This window comes from Ammospiza nelsoni, chromosome 4 (genome assembly GCF_027579445.1).
Source record: "Ammospiza nelsoni isolate bAmmNel1 chromosome 4, bAmmNel1.pri, whole genome shotgun sequence".
NCBI lineage: Eukaryota > Metazoa > Chordata > Aves > Passeriformes > Passerellidae > Ammospiza > Ammospiza nelsoni.
The window spans coordinates 56,182,032-56,200,115 of record NC_080636.1 but is presented as its reverse complement, the minus strand read 5'-3'; the positions used below and the strand labels follow the sequence as shown (position 1 = coordinate 56,200,115).

Below are 18,084 nucleotides of genomic sequence, written 5' to 3'. Positions count from 1 at the left end.
ATTCTGTGTGATTCTGTGTGTAGGGGGTGAACATGTCAGTGAAACACAGGAGGATTGCAATGTGGAGCAAAGCAGCCAGTTAATAGCAATTCCTCCTTATACAGAAAACACCCTCTCAGAAATGTAGCTAAATGGGTTTCCCAAGTAATAAACAGTAAATAATATTTATGGCAGAAAAAAGGGGAAAAAAATAAAGCCACAAGAAAAGTACCAGTTAACAACCTGGAATTCAAACAATTAATGTTGTATTTCTTTTTAATTTAATGGGATACCTAATGTACAAAGAGGAAAATGGTAAAAAAACAGAGGTGTGTCCTCTGCATGTTCTGCTAAGGACTAGACAGGAGCATTTCTAATCAGCTCACTTGACAGAGCACAGCATAAGCAAAACAATTCAGAACTGGAGCAGAGGGAGAACCACTTAAAAGAGGGAACAAGGAGGAAGAGAGGGAAGAGAAACCAGCAGGTAAAGCAGTGCAAAAGGACAAAAGAGAGACCCAGAGCATGGGGACAGGGAGAGGATGCAAGAGAGACAAGGCACAGGAGGTTAAGGCACCGTGCAGGCAGGGAGCTGGAGGGTTGCTAGGCTTCCAACACACTGCCTGTGCACAGCTGCTATTTATGGGAACATGCCAGAATCAATAGGCAGAAGATTTGTATTCAACATTCTTATTAATGACCTGAAACAAAGGCAAACAGCATACTAATTACAACAGTGGATGATGCTATATTTGGAGCAGCAGTGAGAGAGCTAAAAAAACACAGAAGGATCCATGCAGAAAGAGGGAAAGAAGGGCTCAAAGTAAAGACAAAGCAAGTAATGTAGTTTGGGGAGCAGTAATTGGAGACAGGGATCTGTGAGGAGGATGAGAAGCTTGGGGAAGCAAGAGCCTGAAAGGAAGATCACCAACAGTTCATAAAATATTCCCAGTGGGCCATATGATAAGGCAGCACGACATCAGTGTGATTTTGAACAGCAGGCACAGAGGTATCATCTCACTGTCAGACAGAAGCCATGAAAACTACACCAGCTAAATAATTTTAAAATGGATGGCAAATCAACAACATCAAGCATTTGAGCCACCTTTTTCAGAACAACTCATTATGCCCATAGCTGGATTTCTGGGAAAGTTCTACTAAGCCCAGTGCCAAACTCTTCTGAAAATCTCAGTCTCCAGGGAAATGGCTTCCTATGAAGATAGGGGACATGTTACCACAGCCTGTATCTACTTTACATCTACTGATCTATCTACTGATCAGGAAATCATCCTCTGATCTTAGTGGTTGCTTATATTGCAGCAGACCTCACCACCTAAAAATTTCAATTCTGTTTTATGCTAAATATCAAAATTAGAACGACTTCTGTTTCTGAAACCTGAACATTAGATATTTATGTATTTATTGTTTGTGAATCCAGCCCATTACAGATTGATTTTGACTTTTATCTTGTTATTAAAAAAACCTAAATCGACCAAAAGAAGATGCTCAGCAAACACTGGGTTCACTCTGCATATCTGAACAGACAATTCTTGCTCCTGAAAGCAAGGAGATGGCTGGCCATCCTTGTTCAGCACAGATGACAAGGAGACACTGTGGGACAGCAACTATCCCCACATTACCAATGTCAAACACAACCCAGCTAGATGGAGCAAATCACAATTATCTCAGAGGGACCATACATCAGACAGGACAACAGGAGCAGTGAAACAAAATCGAGTGCACTTTCACAATAGCACTACTGTCAAGACACAAGCCATCTTTAAAATACACAATAATTTCACAGAGCTGTTCCCATGGGGTGGCAGCACACAGAGCCTGGCACCAGCTCACACCAGTGGCTCTGATCCCTGGGTGGATGGCAGGGACAGAGGGACAGTAGGGCTGGAGCAGGGCAGGGAATCAGCCCTTGCCAGACTCACTGCAGGCATCTCTCTCCCATGTGGCTCCCAGTCCCTTCACAGGGACTTGAACAACCACAGCAAGGTGACTGCTCTGCCATCATCCTCACACTTTGCTCTCTGTAAGGGGTTCCACACACAGAGCCCACCACAGCCCTATTTTCGGAACACACTTTGGGACCAGGCAGTTTCTGTGAAGCTTTGAGCCTGTTTGCATGTCACAGCATGTAAGAAACTTTTTTCTGGAGCAGATTTGGTTTTAAGTCAAGTGATGACACATCTTACATCAACCAGGATTGGGGTATATTACATTCAATGCCAGCAAGCTGGGAAGAAATTCCCAGTCTCTCCAGTACCAGCAATTGGGAAAAACATGTGGGGAAAGGGCTCACTCCTTTAAACAAGAGAGATGGCAGGCTTTGTGAGATCAGAACACTGGCTCACCTAGCCACATATGTTCTGACAGGGATAAGAGCAGTTGCTATGCAGTGGAGACTGAATTAAAGAAGAATTAAAACACTAATTAAAAAGGAAAAAAGAAAAAAAAAAGAAAAAAAAACAAAGGCCAGCTATTGTTGCACTAGCACTGCCTGCACACTTCAAGTAGTGTGGACTTCAAGAGGTGACATTTTGCACAGAGAGTATGTAAAAAGTAATTACCAAGGCGAGTAATTACTAGAGGCTGTCCCAGAATTGTTATCACACTTGCTCTGACCAGGAGGGTGACAGACCTTGGTCAGGATAGCCACCAAGGGTCAGGGCCTTGGTTTGATGTCTTGTTCTGAGGACATCAGGCCCATTTACTCCTGTGCTGGCTGCTGCCAGCCCCCTGATGCAAAGGGCTGCTCACAACCAGCCCACAGCATTATTTTATACGTGCTCAGTGAGCTGCTCCTTCAGCACTGTCTGCACACTCCAGGTGCTATTTTGGAAAAGCCTTAGCTCTTCTACTGCCATCTTTCTGGGGATGTTTCAGAAGCACACAGCACTGTGCTCTGATGGAGATCCCACTGCTGGGCCAGGACACTCCCAACACTGTTCAGCCTAGAAGGTCTGACACATTCCCAGGCCCAGCCTGAAGCCACATTCAGCAAAGGTTTATACATTTTTACAAACACACTCTGTGTCTCCAGCAGTTCAAGGAGCAGCAGGCAAGATCCCCTGGATACAGGAGGGAGTAATTTCCTCAGATGTGAATTCTAATCACACTAATGGCAAAGGAAGCACATCTTTTACTTGGGGAATTAAAATTAACAAATGCAAGGGCTGTGCTTCACCTGTAGACATCTGTTACCTCTTCAACAAGAGGGCAGCTGGAGACAGCTGACCTTAAAACGCTGTTCATGATGGAGACATCTTGTGACATGACACCATTTGGTGGAAATTCTCTCTCCACAGTAGCCAGCCAAGTCTCAAGCAAGCTGCTGAGAAATTTTCATCTTAGCACAGGCCATTTTTCTCCCCTGTATGTAAAAGGATAACACAACTTGACTCACTTGTATTAAAATAAAACAAACTATTTGAGGATTAAAAATTACAGGAATGGACATGAAACTTTTGTCTGCTTCCACACTAGCCTCCTGTGCTTATTCAATCATAAAAATTGCTTGTTAGGGAATTTTACTAACCCAATGAGTCAAACCCAAAATCTTCCATTATGCTGCAAGAACCGCATAAGACATACAAACAGCAAGTTGCTCAAGCACAAACATGCAAAGCTGACTGACTGCCACAAATATGGAACACTCCTGTAACTTCCAGTGGTGATTTTTTCCTTTCTAAACCTTAAACTACATCTGCATATCCTGTATCTGCCTTCTCCTCCTCACTTGGATTTTGCTGTTGTTCTGTGGTAGATTTAGGACTAATATCACCAAACCAGAGAAAGTACTTCCAGGGGTGCTGAGTGATGCCTAACTTAATTCCCTCTGAAATTCAGGACAGCACTGCCACCCATTTCAGCAGCTGCACCATAGCTGGTCTCTTCTGAACTCCTAAGAGATTCTCCACTTCACTACACACACAGACAGAGGCAGAAGATTCTCTTCTGATTCAACATCAGGGCTCAGACGGGAAAAGCAGCTCCAATTTTGTGGTGTCTCCTATGTTCTTTTATGTTTTCATTAGATACTGTCGAGTTTGGGGATCCACTTTCTTAAAATGCCATGTCTGCCCTCAGAATGGAAAGTTTTCCTACCCCAAATCAGGGCAGCAGTCTTTCCAAACAGCCCAGTTAAAATGCTGGTTGATGTCACACACTGACTGCACCAGTGGGAGGACCAGGGTCACCATCAGCATTCTTAGATGCAGATTAGGTATCAAGACCCCTGTACAGATCTGTACTGCTAAACTCCAGGGAAACCTTGGAGATCTCTTCCTCCACAGCAAACAGACACCAGGCAGCAGTAACATATCATTTAACTTGCAGCATAATGCTAAAAAAAAGCCTTATTTCCTAACCTGGAACTACATTTATTAAGGAGGAAGAAATTTTCACCAGAGTCCCTAAATTGCTGCCAAGAAGCAATGCTGAATTAGTGCTCTGGCCCTGGGGTCTCTGGGATGGAAACACTGCTCTGCTAGCCAACCCTCTGCTCACTGAGCCCTGCTAACTATCCAAGGCTGGCATCCAAAGCTCCTTGGCTGGATTCAAGTGAGCAAATGAGAATTAAAAAGCACTGGCATGAAGCAGCCCCAATTCCCTGGGCCGCCCACCATACAGGTCATGCCAGCTCTCACGGGGAGCCGTGCTTCCCTGTGGAGAGCAAACATGCAAAATCCCAGGCCAGAAAGTTTCATCTAAAATTAGATCTACACATCCTCTGAGCTACTCTAAATTGAGCCAAGAAAGACAGAGATAAGAGGAAGCACATCAAAGGCAAAGGGGAAGCAGAGTTTCAGAGCTGCAGAGAGATGATTTCTGATGATGCCCTGCTGCTGCCCCTCTGTACTGTGGTGGAGCTCCAGGAGAAGCCATCTATCACATCCCCTTGGCCCTGCCACCACCAGCTCATGAAATCCAGGCTGCCTCTGCCTGGGTGCACATGCCTGAGTATGCATTTTCAGGAACATTCCCCAGAGCCAGCACTTTTGGCTGAGTATACAAAAGACTTTATTCCAGCTGGAATAGCAGAAATGTTCATATTGACAGCTGCAGCCAATGTGACACAAATAGAGCCAATAGAGCAATGGAAATCGTGGCTGACAGCAATTATTGCAGCAAATGCCAGAACTCCCCTAGGAAGGAAACACAGATTCCCTGAACTCGCCAGCAGCTGAAGATTGCCTTAAGATGTCGAACAGCTTGCATATATTTTTAGATCAAAAGAGAAGGCTGGAAGATGCTTTGGCTTCTCTGAAATTTTTGATGCTTATGTGTAGCCTGTCTCAGCTCAGCTGGGTCCTGCGTCATCACAAAACCATGGGCAGATTTCACTCCTCTCCTAGTGACCTCACTGCTGTCCTCAATCCGCACACTGACTCGGGCTCTGCTGGGTTTTAAGTGCTCTATAAATTCTGCCAAGACACAATAAATGCCAATTTTACCTCTTTTTCAGGGACAGAGTAAAAAAATAGCATGGTTAAGCCATTAGCACAGCACCCCAGAGCCTTGCGTTCAGCAGGCAGCTCTGCCCTGAGGAAGAAGGTTTAGTTATTGTTTAGTTATTGCTTAACACCCCTGTCCAAAAAGGGACAAAGCCAAAGCTGACCCTGTGCAGAACCAGGTACATGACAGGGGAATGCCCTGCTCTGACCCAGTGCCCTCCCTGTGACCACCACAGCAGAGATCTGATGGGTTTGACTTTCCAGGGCTTCAAAGTCCAGATGATGTTTCCTTCTGTATCACTGCACCTTGCCTAGCTGTTTTGTGCCTGCTCCACTTGTATGCTATCAACTGTTGTACCTCTTCCTCCCCCTTCCAAAACCAAACAGAGCCCAGAGCAAAACCTGTTGCAAAAAACGGCCTCTTCCAACTTTCCCTCCAGGCAGTTTTAGCCTCAGAGCTGGGCTGCAAGCACTAAACCTCATTAAAATCAGAAGGCACAAGCCCCCTGCACCCAACAGGTCAGTCAGCCAAAGCTGTCAGGTTGAGGATGGTGCCAGTGCAGAGGAGACCTTGTGTGTGGGCAGGATGATGCTCCCTGGGGGCACTCACCAGGTGACTGCTCCCCACACTGCCCCAGTTACTGCTCACTGTGTCCCTCCAGCACAATCAGCCCTGCCCCAGCCCAGCTCTGCTCCTCCAATGAGCTCGAGCACTCAGAACATCATCTGAGACACCACTGTCTAAAAATGCATGGAGAAAGATCCTCCAGAAATCCCTATCCCCTGCTGTTGAGGCCCAAGAGAGATGGCAGGCACACAATTCCCCATGCCAGCATCACAAACAGCCTTCCCCTCTGTTTCACACCAGCTTTGCTTTACTTAGCACAGTAATTGTTAATGTTTCACTCTCCACTGGGGCAGCACATTTTATTGTTGGCCTACATGGTAAAAATAAAATCTGATTACAAGAAATTGCTTGGCTTCAATTCTAACATCGGTGTTAGTTACAAGTGCAGCTGTGACTGCAGGGAGGGTAGGTGGAGTGGCAGAGATGAGGAACCACACTAAATTCAGTGCAGTAAGCCCCCTGAGACTTTTCCTGCAGACAAGTCCATCCTGACTCATCCACTGAAACTCTTCAGAGCCTGTATTCTGCCTTCCCCACCTGCACATGGAACCAAAGACAAAAAGCTAGAGCCAGAAATCCCTGGTGGCTCCCCAGAGCTGCCTGCCCCAGCTCAGGGACAGGAGGACCATGGCTGAAGAAAGCACTTTATGCTTTTGTGGCCTTTGGCTGGGCTTTTGTGTGTTTGCCACAGCCAGCTCTGGTGGGGGCAGCAAACCTTCCCTGCTTCACAGGGATGCCTCTCCCAAGCCCACAATATCAGGGGCAGCCCAAATGCCAACAATCCTGCCAAATTCAGACAGGGATTTCTACCTTTGCTGGATCCAGTTGTCATCTCTGTCCTCAGCACACAGATCAAAGGGAAAGAGTGCTTGAAGTTCTTATGGCTTGGCTGGTCAGAGCAGCCCAGCAGTGCTTTGTGCTGGGTGAACATCTCAATATCAAGCACACACAGTTTTACTGCTCACTCATCCATTCCCACTGTAGGAACTCCTCAGGAGTGCCCTGAACCCACTCCTGAGAGCAGTGGGACCAAAGGACTGTCACAGACACATTTTATGAAAAATCCTTTTGCTGGGATTTTTTCTCCTGAGAAGCCGAGAGGCCTCAGGAACAAAATGTAAACAATGGTTATCTGCTGCTGTGGAATGCAACAGGTGGATCTGTGATTGGTCTCTGTGGTTGTTTCTAATTAGTGGCCAATCACAGTCAGCTGTCTCAGACTATGGTCAGTCACAAGATTTTGTTATCATTCCATCCTCTTTCCTTTGCTTGCAAGCCTTCTGATGAAATCCTTTATTTCTTCTATTCTTTTAGTGTAGTTTTAATATAATATATATCACAAAATAATAAATAAATCTTCTGAAACATGGAGTCAGATCCTCATCTCTTCTCTCATCCTAGGACCCCTGTGAACACCACCACAATGGACCATCACACACACCCAGGGCTCAGCATACACATGGAATTTTCTCCCCATTCCTGTGCTCACAGTGCCCACGTGATGTGCAGCACACAGGACAGAGGGAAACAACACAGGAGCACCAGCAAGGCACTGGGGAGGAAATCAGGATAAGGAACAAAAACACATACTTACAGCTGAATACTGACAGACTAGGCCCTAAGGAACCGCCTCCAGCAACAGTTTAACCAGAGAGGAGTGAACATTGGGGAAGGGAAAACATCCAGCAGGCAGGAGTGTCCTCAGCAGGAGATCACCTCAGAGCAGCATGCTGGAACAGACCCAGGAACACTCCGTGACTGTATCCATCCATACCTGTTCCATGAACAGGCTGCCCAGGGAAGTGGTGTAGTCTCCATCCCTGGGTGGATTCAAAAGATGTGCAGTTGTGGTACTTAGGGACATGGTTTAGTTGTGGACTTGGCAGTGTAGGTTAATGATTGGTTTTGATGATCTTAGAGGCTTTTTCCAACCCAAGTGATTCTGTGATGCTGGTCTATCTGTGCACTTTGTGAGGGTGTGTTCCCACTTTTACCATGGACATGGAGCTCAGATCATTTTCAGAGGTGTTACAGCCACCCCCAGATCTAGGGCTCATGCCACTTTTAAGGAGAGAAACACTGTTTGAGAAAATACTTTGTTCTTCTCAGAGATGATGGGAGTTCAGCTCTTGATGCCAGGAGGGAAGGAAGAAGCCAAGAATCTGTCTATTCAGAGTGACAGCTGTGTAAGTACACTTTCAAATGGGCCAGGGGAGGAAAAGCCAGCCCAAAACCTCTCTGGAGACAAGCAGGGCTATTCCCCTGGGCATATGTGCACCTCAGAGATGCAATTAACATTGGATGCTCCACCTCATGATCTAGTGGAGCAGCTGCTGTCTTGAACTGCTGAAAGCATGGTGGAGCTGGAGGCTGATGGACAACAAGGCCAGCATCCTGTATTCCACAGAACCCTCCCAGAGCTGCTCTCTGCTCATGGCTGGGACTGTCCTGGGAGCCAGCAAGCAGGAGATCACCGTGGGGATCAAGGTGAAAAAAGGTCCTTCTGTTCACTAAGCCCTTCCCACCAAGTATCCAAGAGAAATGCCTTTGTTCACCATTTCTGACCCAAACCTCACCTACAGCAATCACCTGAGCACAACCACCATCCAGGCCACAGAGTAGCATAAACACTCTCAAGAGTGGCAGCAGGAGGGACAGAGAAGTTTCTATCAAATGCCTCCATTTCCCTGGGTGTAAAACAGAGACAATATTTGCACTTTCCTTCATCCATCCACAGAGGTGCCAAGGGGAACTTCCCTGGGGCTAGGATATTTTATTTACAGCTGTCTGGCCGTGCATAGGAATGGTTTGGCATTAAAGCCAGTTAATAACCAGAAAGCCAGCAGGTGGCACTCAAGAATATCCAAGACTCTGGAATCATGCAGGACCAATAAAACTTGCATCTGCAGTGCACAACAGCAACCTGTGCCTCGTTACACGAGCGTGCTGCCCACCAGCAGCCTGAGAAAGAGGGGATAGCCCCGAGTGCTGAGACCACAATTGCTTTAATCCCTTTTGTTGAAGGGATGCAGGCATCCCAGGCAGGATCCAGACTCTTGCCTGGAGCAGCCTGGATCTCAGCAAGGGTGCAGCTGGGCAGCACTGCTGCTCTGTCTGCGCTCCCAGCACTTGGGGACGGGGGAAAGCTGAGGATAAGCATGGCAAAGGGCTCACCACAGCTGAACATGAACAATCTGGAGCTCTCAGGAGCACTAAAACTTCTCCTAAATGCTGCTAAAACAACAGCAACAAGCCTCCCTTCCCACATGAGCACCATTAGGACAAGGCCATCCTCCTCCCCAAGCCCAGGCTCTGGCAAGGCACAGCAGGGTGTGACATCCACTCCTCCCTCACGCAGCTCTGCCAAACACATCCAGGTGATTTGGGATTTCTGGGTGGCCATGCTTGTGCAGGTTTTTAAAGGTGTTTCAGCAGCCTGAAATGAAAGGTTTTAAAGCAGGTAAACAGCTTAACTTCTTGTGCAGCAGCTCTATTTCCTACAATTAATTTGGCTACTTCAAGTGCTTCCTCCCAACCCCTCTGCAAAGATTAAAAAGCACCTTTTCCCAAACAAAATCCAAGACAATCATGTGATCCTCCAGATGGAGTCTTTAAGAAATTACCATGAGCCCACCAAAAGAAACTGTGAGCAGCTGTCAGCATTGGGCCCTGCAGTGAAACATGCTGGTCCTTCCCTCTGTATAAGGATTTCAGAGTTTTTTAGTTTGCTTTCCTAAATCCAACAGATAAAGCTCCCTGGGACTGCCACAGGGTGGAGCTGGCTGGAGCAAGGAGGCTCCTGGATAAGAAGCATCATTTAATGGCACGTTACTGTCATAGGTGACCTCTGGAAGGTGGTGCAGCATGGCCAGCCCAAAAGAGGACATCAGTGAGCCACAGCCCCAGCTGGCCACAAGCACCCCTCTGCACAAGTTCGTCCCTGGAAAATCTCCACGCCAGCCCCACCAGCAGTGAGCTGCTCCCACCCTGCTCAGTTCCCCCTGGGAGGATGGTGCTGCCTCCCCTTCAAACCCCCATGGTGCTGAGCACCAGGGAGAAGGCAGCAGGGTCCTCTCCACAGCAAACCACAGGTCAGGCTGGCAAGGAGCAAGGCAAGGGAGCTCCCAGCGAGCCCAGGCTGCGCAGCAGGGGACATTCCACATCCACTCAGCAGGTTCCATGGCTGTCCCACGGGCACAGCCCAGGGCTGCTCCATGCCTTGCACACACCATCTGCTGCCTCTCGGGTCAAGGCAGCTCCCAGCTCATGGAAAATTCTGACATGAGTAATTTCATTGTTTTTGTTCAGCTTGGATTGAAATCAAATTCCACAGAGACACTGGGATGGCCCTGAAAGCCTGTGTTTCAACCAGCTTATCTGTACATCCCTTGAAAGATAACCCAATTCCCGGTTCTGCAGCATCCACATCTTCAGTTCTGCAGCCCCCAGAGTGCTGTTTGGGATCCCTGGTGCAGCCCCAGCTCCACGTGGGGTGTGGGAAGCTGCAGCTCGGGGTGCTGGTGCGGGAGGCAGCGGGAACAGAGGAGCACAGATAATCCAGGGTAAACAACCAGCTGAGCCTTCCTTGGCAGCACTCTCCCATTGTCTATTATGTACAGCTGGACAAATGTCAATAAATTACCAATGGAAATGAGCCCTGCCGAGCAGGCAGCTTGGCCTGAGCAGCTGTTTGCTAGGTGGCACAGTGGCATTTCAGCTCCGCTTTGCCATCGGTGCTGCAGCAGCTGCCTGCCTCCAGGGGTGGGAAGGGAAGGAGGAAAGCAAGAGGGAGGGTTTGTACCTGGCCTCCCTCAGGGGAGAACACAACGGGAGGTGGATGTCTTGGGGGAGGAGAAGGTAAGAAGCCAGGCAGGCAGTGGTGAGTCATGGGAAGCTGTGGCTTCCTGCCAGACACCAGGGAGGTCACAGCCAGCACTGGCATCCCACCCCCAGCACACTTGTTCCTGCAGCTTATCCATGGGGGACCAGTGGTGGGGAACACACAGTGGCTTGCACAGGATCACCGGGAAGCCTCCTGAGTGCCAGGGAAGCTTGGGAAGAGAAAGAAAACCACAGAGGGATGCATGGAAGGCTGCAGCTCCTCCATCTGCACCCTTCAGCGTACACACATCCCTGCACTACCTGACACTACTCCCATGCCGACATCCAAGTTTGCCAGCCCGGCTCCGAAGGCTGGCTGGGAGCCAGCGCCCACAGAAAGGCAGTCTCACAGCTGATCTGCACAGGCAAGGAGATGTGGAGAACTGGGGAGGGCGAGGGACACCTCTGATTGACACCTATTCCTCCCAACACAACTTCACTGGCTGGCTCCTGCCACACCGGAGCGAGGTGCGTTTGTCAACTTCAGCACCAGCCACCCTTTTTGATCTGCCCTGAATGGCTCAGAGGGATCCCAGAAACAGGTCACCAGCGTGACAGCAAGCTAATTTGTCTGACACATTCTGCAGGAGAGTGTATTTTCACGTTGCTCAGCACCTCTGAGGTGGCAGCAGCCAGATGTGAGAGTGGCATGCAGTGTCCAGGACAGCTGGAGCCAGCGCTCTCGCTCCCTGCTGTGCAGCCCCTGTAAAAACCACCCACCAAACTCCCATAAAAACTCTGTGGTCTGCTCTAGGTTGGCTGTTAAAAATAATTATGTCAAGAAATGAGAGGATCTCACTTTCAGAAGGAAAGGCATTAAGCAGCAAAGTCGCTGAGAACTGTTTATTATGTAGCGTCTGTTTAATCTCCAGCAGGAAAAAATACCTCGGAGGATGAAGGGCTGAATTGGTAATTCCATCCTTTGCCTCCAGCCTCAGAGAGATTTTTGTAATTAAGCACAGTGAAATCAGAGATGATTTCAAATTGTCTTCTTGGAAAGGCAAAACAGAAAAAGCAAGCCCACCTGCCTGCACACAACAGGACCTAAAAGGGTTGAAAGCAGACCACAGGCTGTGCATTCCAGCCACACAGCTCCCACAGGCTCTCCTGGTCTCCCTGATCGCCCAGCTGTGGCCAAGATAAACTATGAAATCAGCCTGAACACAAGCAGAAATAGGGAGGAGAGAGGAGTAGTGCTTGCAGAAGGAAACTATGCAAAACACAACCACCCCACAATCCTCTTCTGGTCATGAGCAAGCCGGGGGGGGATTGTGCAAACCAGGCTGCCAGTCAAATGCAGGTACCCTCCAGAGACCCAGAAACTGAGGAGGGTAACTGAGGAAAAGATTCATTTCCCAACTGCAAGCAGCAATGCTGGCAATTTCTGGGGGTTTAAGACTGAATATCAAAAGCTGAACCCATGAAAAAGAGATTTAGGACTTCTCCAAACAGAAGGAATAAGCCTGACTTCTAAAGCATTTAACTGGGGCTTCTGAAGTGTCACCTCGAGAGCAATGATGGCAGCCTAACAACCCAAATTCCATGTCTGTGAGTTCCTGCAGCAGAGGCCCTTCTTTCCTCTGTATAAAAGAATTCAGGCTGTTACATCCTCCACTTACCTCAAAGCAGGTATTTATCCAAGAAATTGCATCAGCTGTAAGCAGCACTCAAGTTTTTACCCTCTTGACCACCGAGATTCATATGAAACAATCAATACAGGGTTCTGCCTGCTGAACAGTGACGCTGACATTCACCATCTATTTGGTCTCACAAACCCTGACAAGCCTCGCACAATACTGCAGTGCTTCTATGTAGCATTTTCTCCCGGCACCATTCTTCTGTGGAGAAAAGAGGACCTCACCACTGTAGGATGGAAGAAAAGAAGCTGTCTTTCATATTCCCTTCCCCACACCGAATCCTTGGCTTCTCACGGCGAGCAGGACAGACGCTGCAAGCCATCTCCCCTCAGAAAGCACAGCCCGGCTTATCGCGTCTGTGCCAGCACCTTACAGCACTTACTCGACTTTCACATCTTTCCTAATGAAAATTTGTCATCACCTTCCGCAAGAAACAAACGAGGAGCTGATTTTCTACTCCAAACCGGAGCAGAAACCCGCGGGTGTTCAGAAAGTAACACGGTGAAACAGCAAGGGGACGGCCAGCGCGTCCTCCCTCAGACCTTTACACCGAAACACCAGCGCTTGGCTGGGCTTTTTTAACTAAAAAAAAACAGATAAACGTAACCGGAGGCAGAGCGCCTCCTGTTTCTACAGCAACCGAGGGCCCGGCGCGGCGCTGGCATCCCGGGAGCGGCCGGGGGGGGCTCGGGAACAAAAGCCACAAACGGGGCACGGACCGGGGAAACCGAGCGGTGCCCGCCGCCCCCCGCCCCACCTGTGGCGCCCCCGGCACTCACCCCAGAGCAGGGTGAGGATGTGCGCCCGCGGCACCAGGCTCAGCGCGTACACGGCGCCCAGGTGCAGCAGCCCCATCAGCACCACGTTGCGCCAGACGATGGCCTGCCCTCCGGGGCCCGCCGAGCCCGCCGTGTCCGCGGTGTCCGCCGTGCCCGCCTCGCCGCCGGCCGCCCTCCGTGGCGCGGCCATCGCTCCGGCCAGGCGCTGGGCAGGGCCGGCGGCGCTCCCAGCAGCGGCTACGGGCGGCCGGGCCGCGCCGCTGCCACTGCCGCATCTGTTGCTGCCGCCGCCTCCATGGAGCCGCCGCGCCGCCGGCTGCGCCCCGCACCGCGGCGGGGACGGGCGGGGGGCGGCCGCGGGAACCGCATAGCGACAGCCAATGGTGGCCCCGGGCCGCCCGCTCCGCCCCGGCCGCCGCTCCGGCCCCGGCTCCGGCTCCGCCCGCCGCCGCCCCCCGGCGCGGCCCCGCGCAGCGCGGCCCCGCGGTCCGGCTCCCTCAGACAAAGCTTCCCGTGGCGATTCGCTCTGGAAGGTCGGGCCAACACAGTAAGAGGTGCCGCTAGCGGGAGCAGGTGGTGGAGAGGTGGTGGGTAAAGTGTCCTGCCTGGCAGTGCCGAGGCGGGCACCGGACACAAGCGCACGGACTGGCAGCGAGCTGTCGGCAGCACACACCCCAACGAGGGGCGGCCTCGCTCGGTGCTTACCCGGTCCCACCATGGCTTCACCGCTCAGGTGTGGCTTCGAGGGACACGAGGTGTGTCCCCTCCGTGCTGCCGCGACCTCCCATTGCCAGCTGTGCGGGAGAGAAAAGGTCCCGGGGCACCGGGGATGCCGGGGGCCGCTGTCAATGCCCGGTTCACCGGCGACACACGGGCGGCCCGGAGGAGCGGGCGGCGAAAGCAGCTCCCTGTCACTAGCGGGGTGCCTCACCTGCCCCGGGGCAAGAACAGCCTGCACAGGCAGCGTACAGAGGGTTTAAGGCATTCAGTGGGAACCAGGCACTGATTCCAGATACAACGCTCGCCTGTGATGCGTTTTGTTTGGTGCTGAATGCTCCTGGGAGGACTGGAGGGAAGGAGGGGGCAGCCAGGATCGCGATCAGCCCTCTGCCCTGGCTGGGACCAGGTTTTCCATGATTTACAGCTTGCCACGTCCTTCACTTGCTGTGCCAGCACCGCAGAAGAAGGTGATTGAACTTGTGCTGTGCTTGCCTGCCCTGACCTCCTCCAGGTGCCCAAGGTCAGCTCTCAGGCTCCTTTCAAGTGTACCTACTACTGATCTAATAGGTGACGCTCATCTTCCTGCTTGGACTCTGATGTTGGGGCAGGCAGGAGAGAAGACTCCATCCTTCAATGATTTTTCCATCATTGTGGGGGAAGAAGCCCCCACACCATGCAGAAGGAACCTGCCCAGCCCAAGCTCACCCCTGCACATCACAGACAGGATGCCCTGAGTGTTTAAGGCAGGAATGTCAGGGTTCAAGGTGGATGAAATGGGAATGCTACCAGGCAGCAAGGAAGCATGGTGACCCAGGGAGCACATCTCTCTGAAAAGGCTGGATGTAACTGTTCGTCCTGACCTGGTTTTGCAGACTGTTCAAGCATGGCACAGGATAGATGCCAGTCTTGTATGCTCATGCAGATGCAGGTGGCATCGTGCAGACACTCCTTCCACCCTGGCAAGAAGCAAACACATACAAATTGATTTGCCAGATTTCCAGCTAATTCAGGTTACTGAGGAACCCATCTGTGAAGGTTCCCTTTGTGAGCCTTTGAACACAATATGTTTCATACCCCACATTTGTTTCCAGTTCCCAGCAGTTTGCTTACAGAGTAGCCAACACAGCAGGGAAAGCAGGTGAACAAAGATGACATGAAAAATGCTCTGCTGTGGGCACAGGTCCTCTGGGTGTGGGGAGTGCTGATGCTTAGGGTGACTCTGTTGGGTAACTTCTGTGAAGGAGAAGTCCTCGTGTCCCCCTCCAAGTGAAGCTGGCTGCATGCAGAGAAAGCTTGGCAAGTGCAGCAGCCAAACTGTAAGGGGGATATTGTGGTGGTGTTCACAGGGGTCCCAGGACGAGGGAAGAGACAAGAATCTGACTCCATGTTTCAGAAAGCTTATTTATTGTATTATATTAAAAGAAAATTATATATTAAAACTATACTAAAAGAATAGAAGGAAGGATTTCATCAGAAGGCTAGCAAGGAAAGAAAAGAATGGAATGAGTAACAAAAGCTTCATCGTCTGAGCCAGCTGACTGTGATTGGCCATTAATTAGAAACAACCACATGAGACCAAAGATCCACCTGTTGCATTCCACAGCAGCAGATAATCGTTGTTTACATTTTGTTCCTGAGGCCTCTTGGCTTCTCAGGAGAAGAAATCCTGAGGAAAGGATTTTTCATAAAATGTATCTGTGACAGGATATCAGGTAGTCCCCAGCCCAGATGGCTCAGAGCAGTCCCTAATGCTCATGGAGTTGCTGGTCCTGGTGGAGGAGCAGAGGAAGCCCCAGGCAGACCTAAGTATCCCCTTTGAGAATGTCATTGCACAGTGTCATTGCTCATGCATGGAGCCCATCACTGTTCCCCTGCTCCCAGAAATCACTGCTTGGCCAGTGGCAACTCAGTGACAGCATCAGCATTTGTTCCAGGATCACTGCAGTGCTGTGGGAAGCAGCATATTTTGGGACATGATGCTGTGAAAACACCTACTCTCTTGAATAAAGGTACCTGGCTACACAAATCATAATGTCAGGACTACATGTTGCAGAGACACGTCTGGACTTTCAAATTAAGGCCTTGCTAGTACCCAGAAATGCAAAGAAAAGATTTTGGAAATCTGGATCCTACTTTCCCTTGGTAAAAAAATAATATTGGAAAACATTCAGTGAGCCAGAATTGCCTAGAGAAAAGAAAAACCTGGGGAGCTGCAACCAAAACAGCAACAGAGTTAAAAGGAGATTTTCTCAGTAAACATTCCTGAGTTCATATTTTTAAAAGCGAAGGATGTGCAAGTCTGGAAGAAAAAAAGGGGAAAAAAAGCTTGAGTGTAGTTCAGAGATCTGGAAACAACTTGGTTTTGTCTGCTGTACCCAATGGGGAATGTGGACAAGCTGAAAAGGAGAACTCAAGGCAGTGTTGTGAGAGGGAGGTGACAGCCGTCACCTGCAAGCTCCGTCTTGCCTTTGCTGGCAGTTCCAGCTGGGCTTTCTGTTGTCATGCCCGAGTTTGGCCTCCTCTAGTGCATCAATGCCTTTTCTGTGCAGGTAAAAGGGGCACCTGGCACCGAGCTGTGGGCCAGGGGACCTGTCTGTAGTTCTTGTTCCTGTCTTGTGCACTGGCTTCAAATGATCCCACTGTGTGGTCTGCCTCGCACAGGTCTTGCTTAAATCTCACTGCTGGGTGAGGGGCTGGACTACAGACTCAAATCCGCTCTCAGGAAGCAGGCAGGAGTGTGATTCCCCCTGGGACTGAGCCTTCCTGAAATGCTGCACCAGGTTGCTGAACACACTGGCACAGGCTCTGAGCAGTGCTTCAGTGCACCCCAAAGTGAGCACACATCCTCTCAGCCTCAGCACTGACAGAGGGCTCATCCATCATCTGCACCGAGGTGTGAAATGCTGCCCTGGACACCAGCCTGGGAATACCTCCCTGGCACATTCCCACTGCTGATGGGGACAGCTGTCTCTGGGCACAAAGATCCTTCTGTGCTGCTGGGAGCAAGGAGGTTGTAGGTTGCTCTGCCAGCACGGCTGAGTGTCCCACAGCCAACGTGAGAACAAAGACCTACATCTTGTGGAGCTTCCTGTTCCAGCAGAAAACTTCACAGACTTGCAGGGGTTCAGGGTTCGGTGCTGCCCCTTAGCCAAAGCCTGTTTTCTTTCCTCACTCTGCAGGGAATCCACTGAGAGCTGTGCATGGCCCCTGCCTGCTGTGCTCTGTGTGTCAGTGCCTGTGTGGGCAGCAGCAGCAGCAGCAGCTGCTCAGGTGGATGCTGTGCCCCCAAAAATCCTTTCTGCCAGGTAACACCAGGCCTAGAGGCTCTGTGCCTCGCTGGGATGAGCCAGGCTGGGTGCTCCTCTGGAGCTGAGACTGGGAAAGGCCTGAAGGTCTTTGTGTCTTCATGATTTTGTTATCACAAAGGTTTCAGAAACAGCAAAAACCAACCCCTAATGTTGCATAGCTCCCGAATTTATTTGTCCTTGCCCAGCAGTTATTTGACCTGACTATTTCCTGCCTTAGAAAGCCACCCAGGGGAGGTCAGAGGGAGGCTTTAGCCAGGGTTTGGGAGTGGTGTGGCAGGGGAGGCAACACACACCAGCTTACCCCATCCCAAGTGGGTCTCTGTGCAGCCCTGGCCTTGACTCCTGATAGGCCTGGGCCCAGCAGAGCGTGGCTTAATGAGTGACATTGCTGCAAAGCATATTAGTCTGCTGAGACTAACACATTAGTCTGTAGTTATTAATTACTAACTACACCTCCTGAGGCAACTGAGTCAGCAGAGAGCATATAATTAAACCCAAGATTGTTTTTGATATATTTTAAGCATCCTTCTAGAATTCTCTGCCCGGAAGAAAAAAAGAGGGCAGTGGTGATGAAAGGTGGTGAATGGTTCATGTGAACATTGAGTCTATTTTAATGGCACTCAGTCCTGCCTGCTACCATCACATTTCAGTGCAGAGCTATTTAATATGTTGTCAACAGTGGCCCTT

At 50.2% G+C, this 18,084-nt stretch overlaps 1 protein-coding gene across 1 annotated transcript in view; it reads right to left on the bottom strand.

Moving 5' to 3' along the window:
• Positions 1-13,673, bottom strand: part of SCD5 (stearoyl-CoA desaturase 5) — a 28,766-nt gene extending 15,093 nt beyond the window's left edge. The window contains exon 1 of the mRNA XM_059470450.1: positions 13,370-13,673. Coding sequence (XP_059326433.1) covers positions 13,370-13,559 — 190 coding nt within the window. The 5' untranslated portion in view covers positions 13,560-13,673. The remainder of the gene's footprint in view (positions 1-13,369) is intronic.
• Between the last annotated feature and the right edge of the window lie 4,411 nt (positions 13,674-18,084).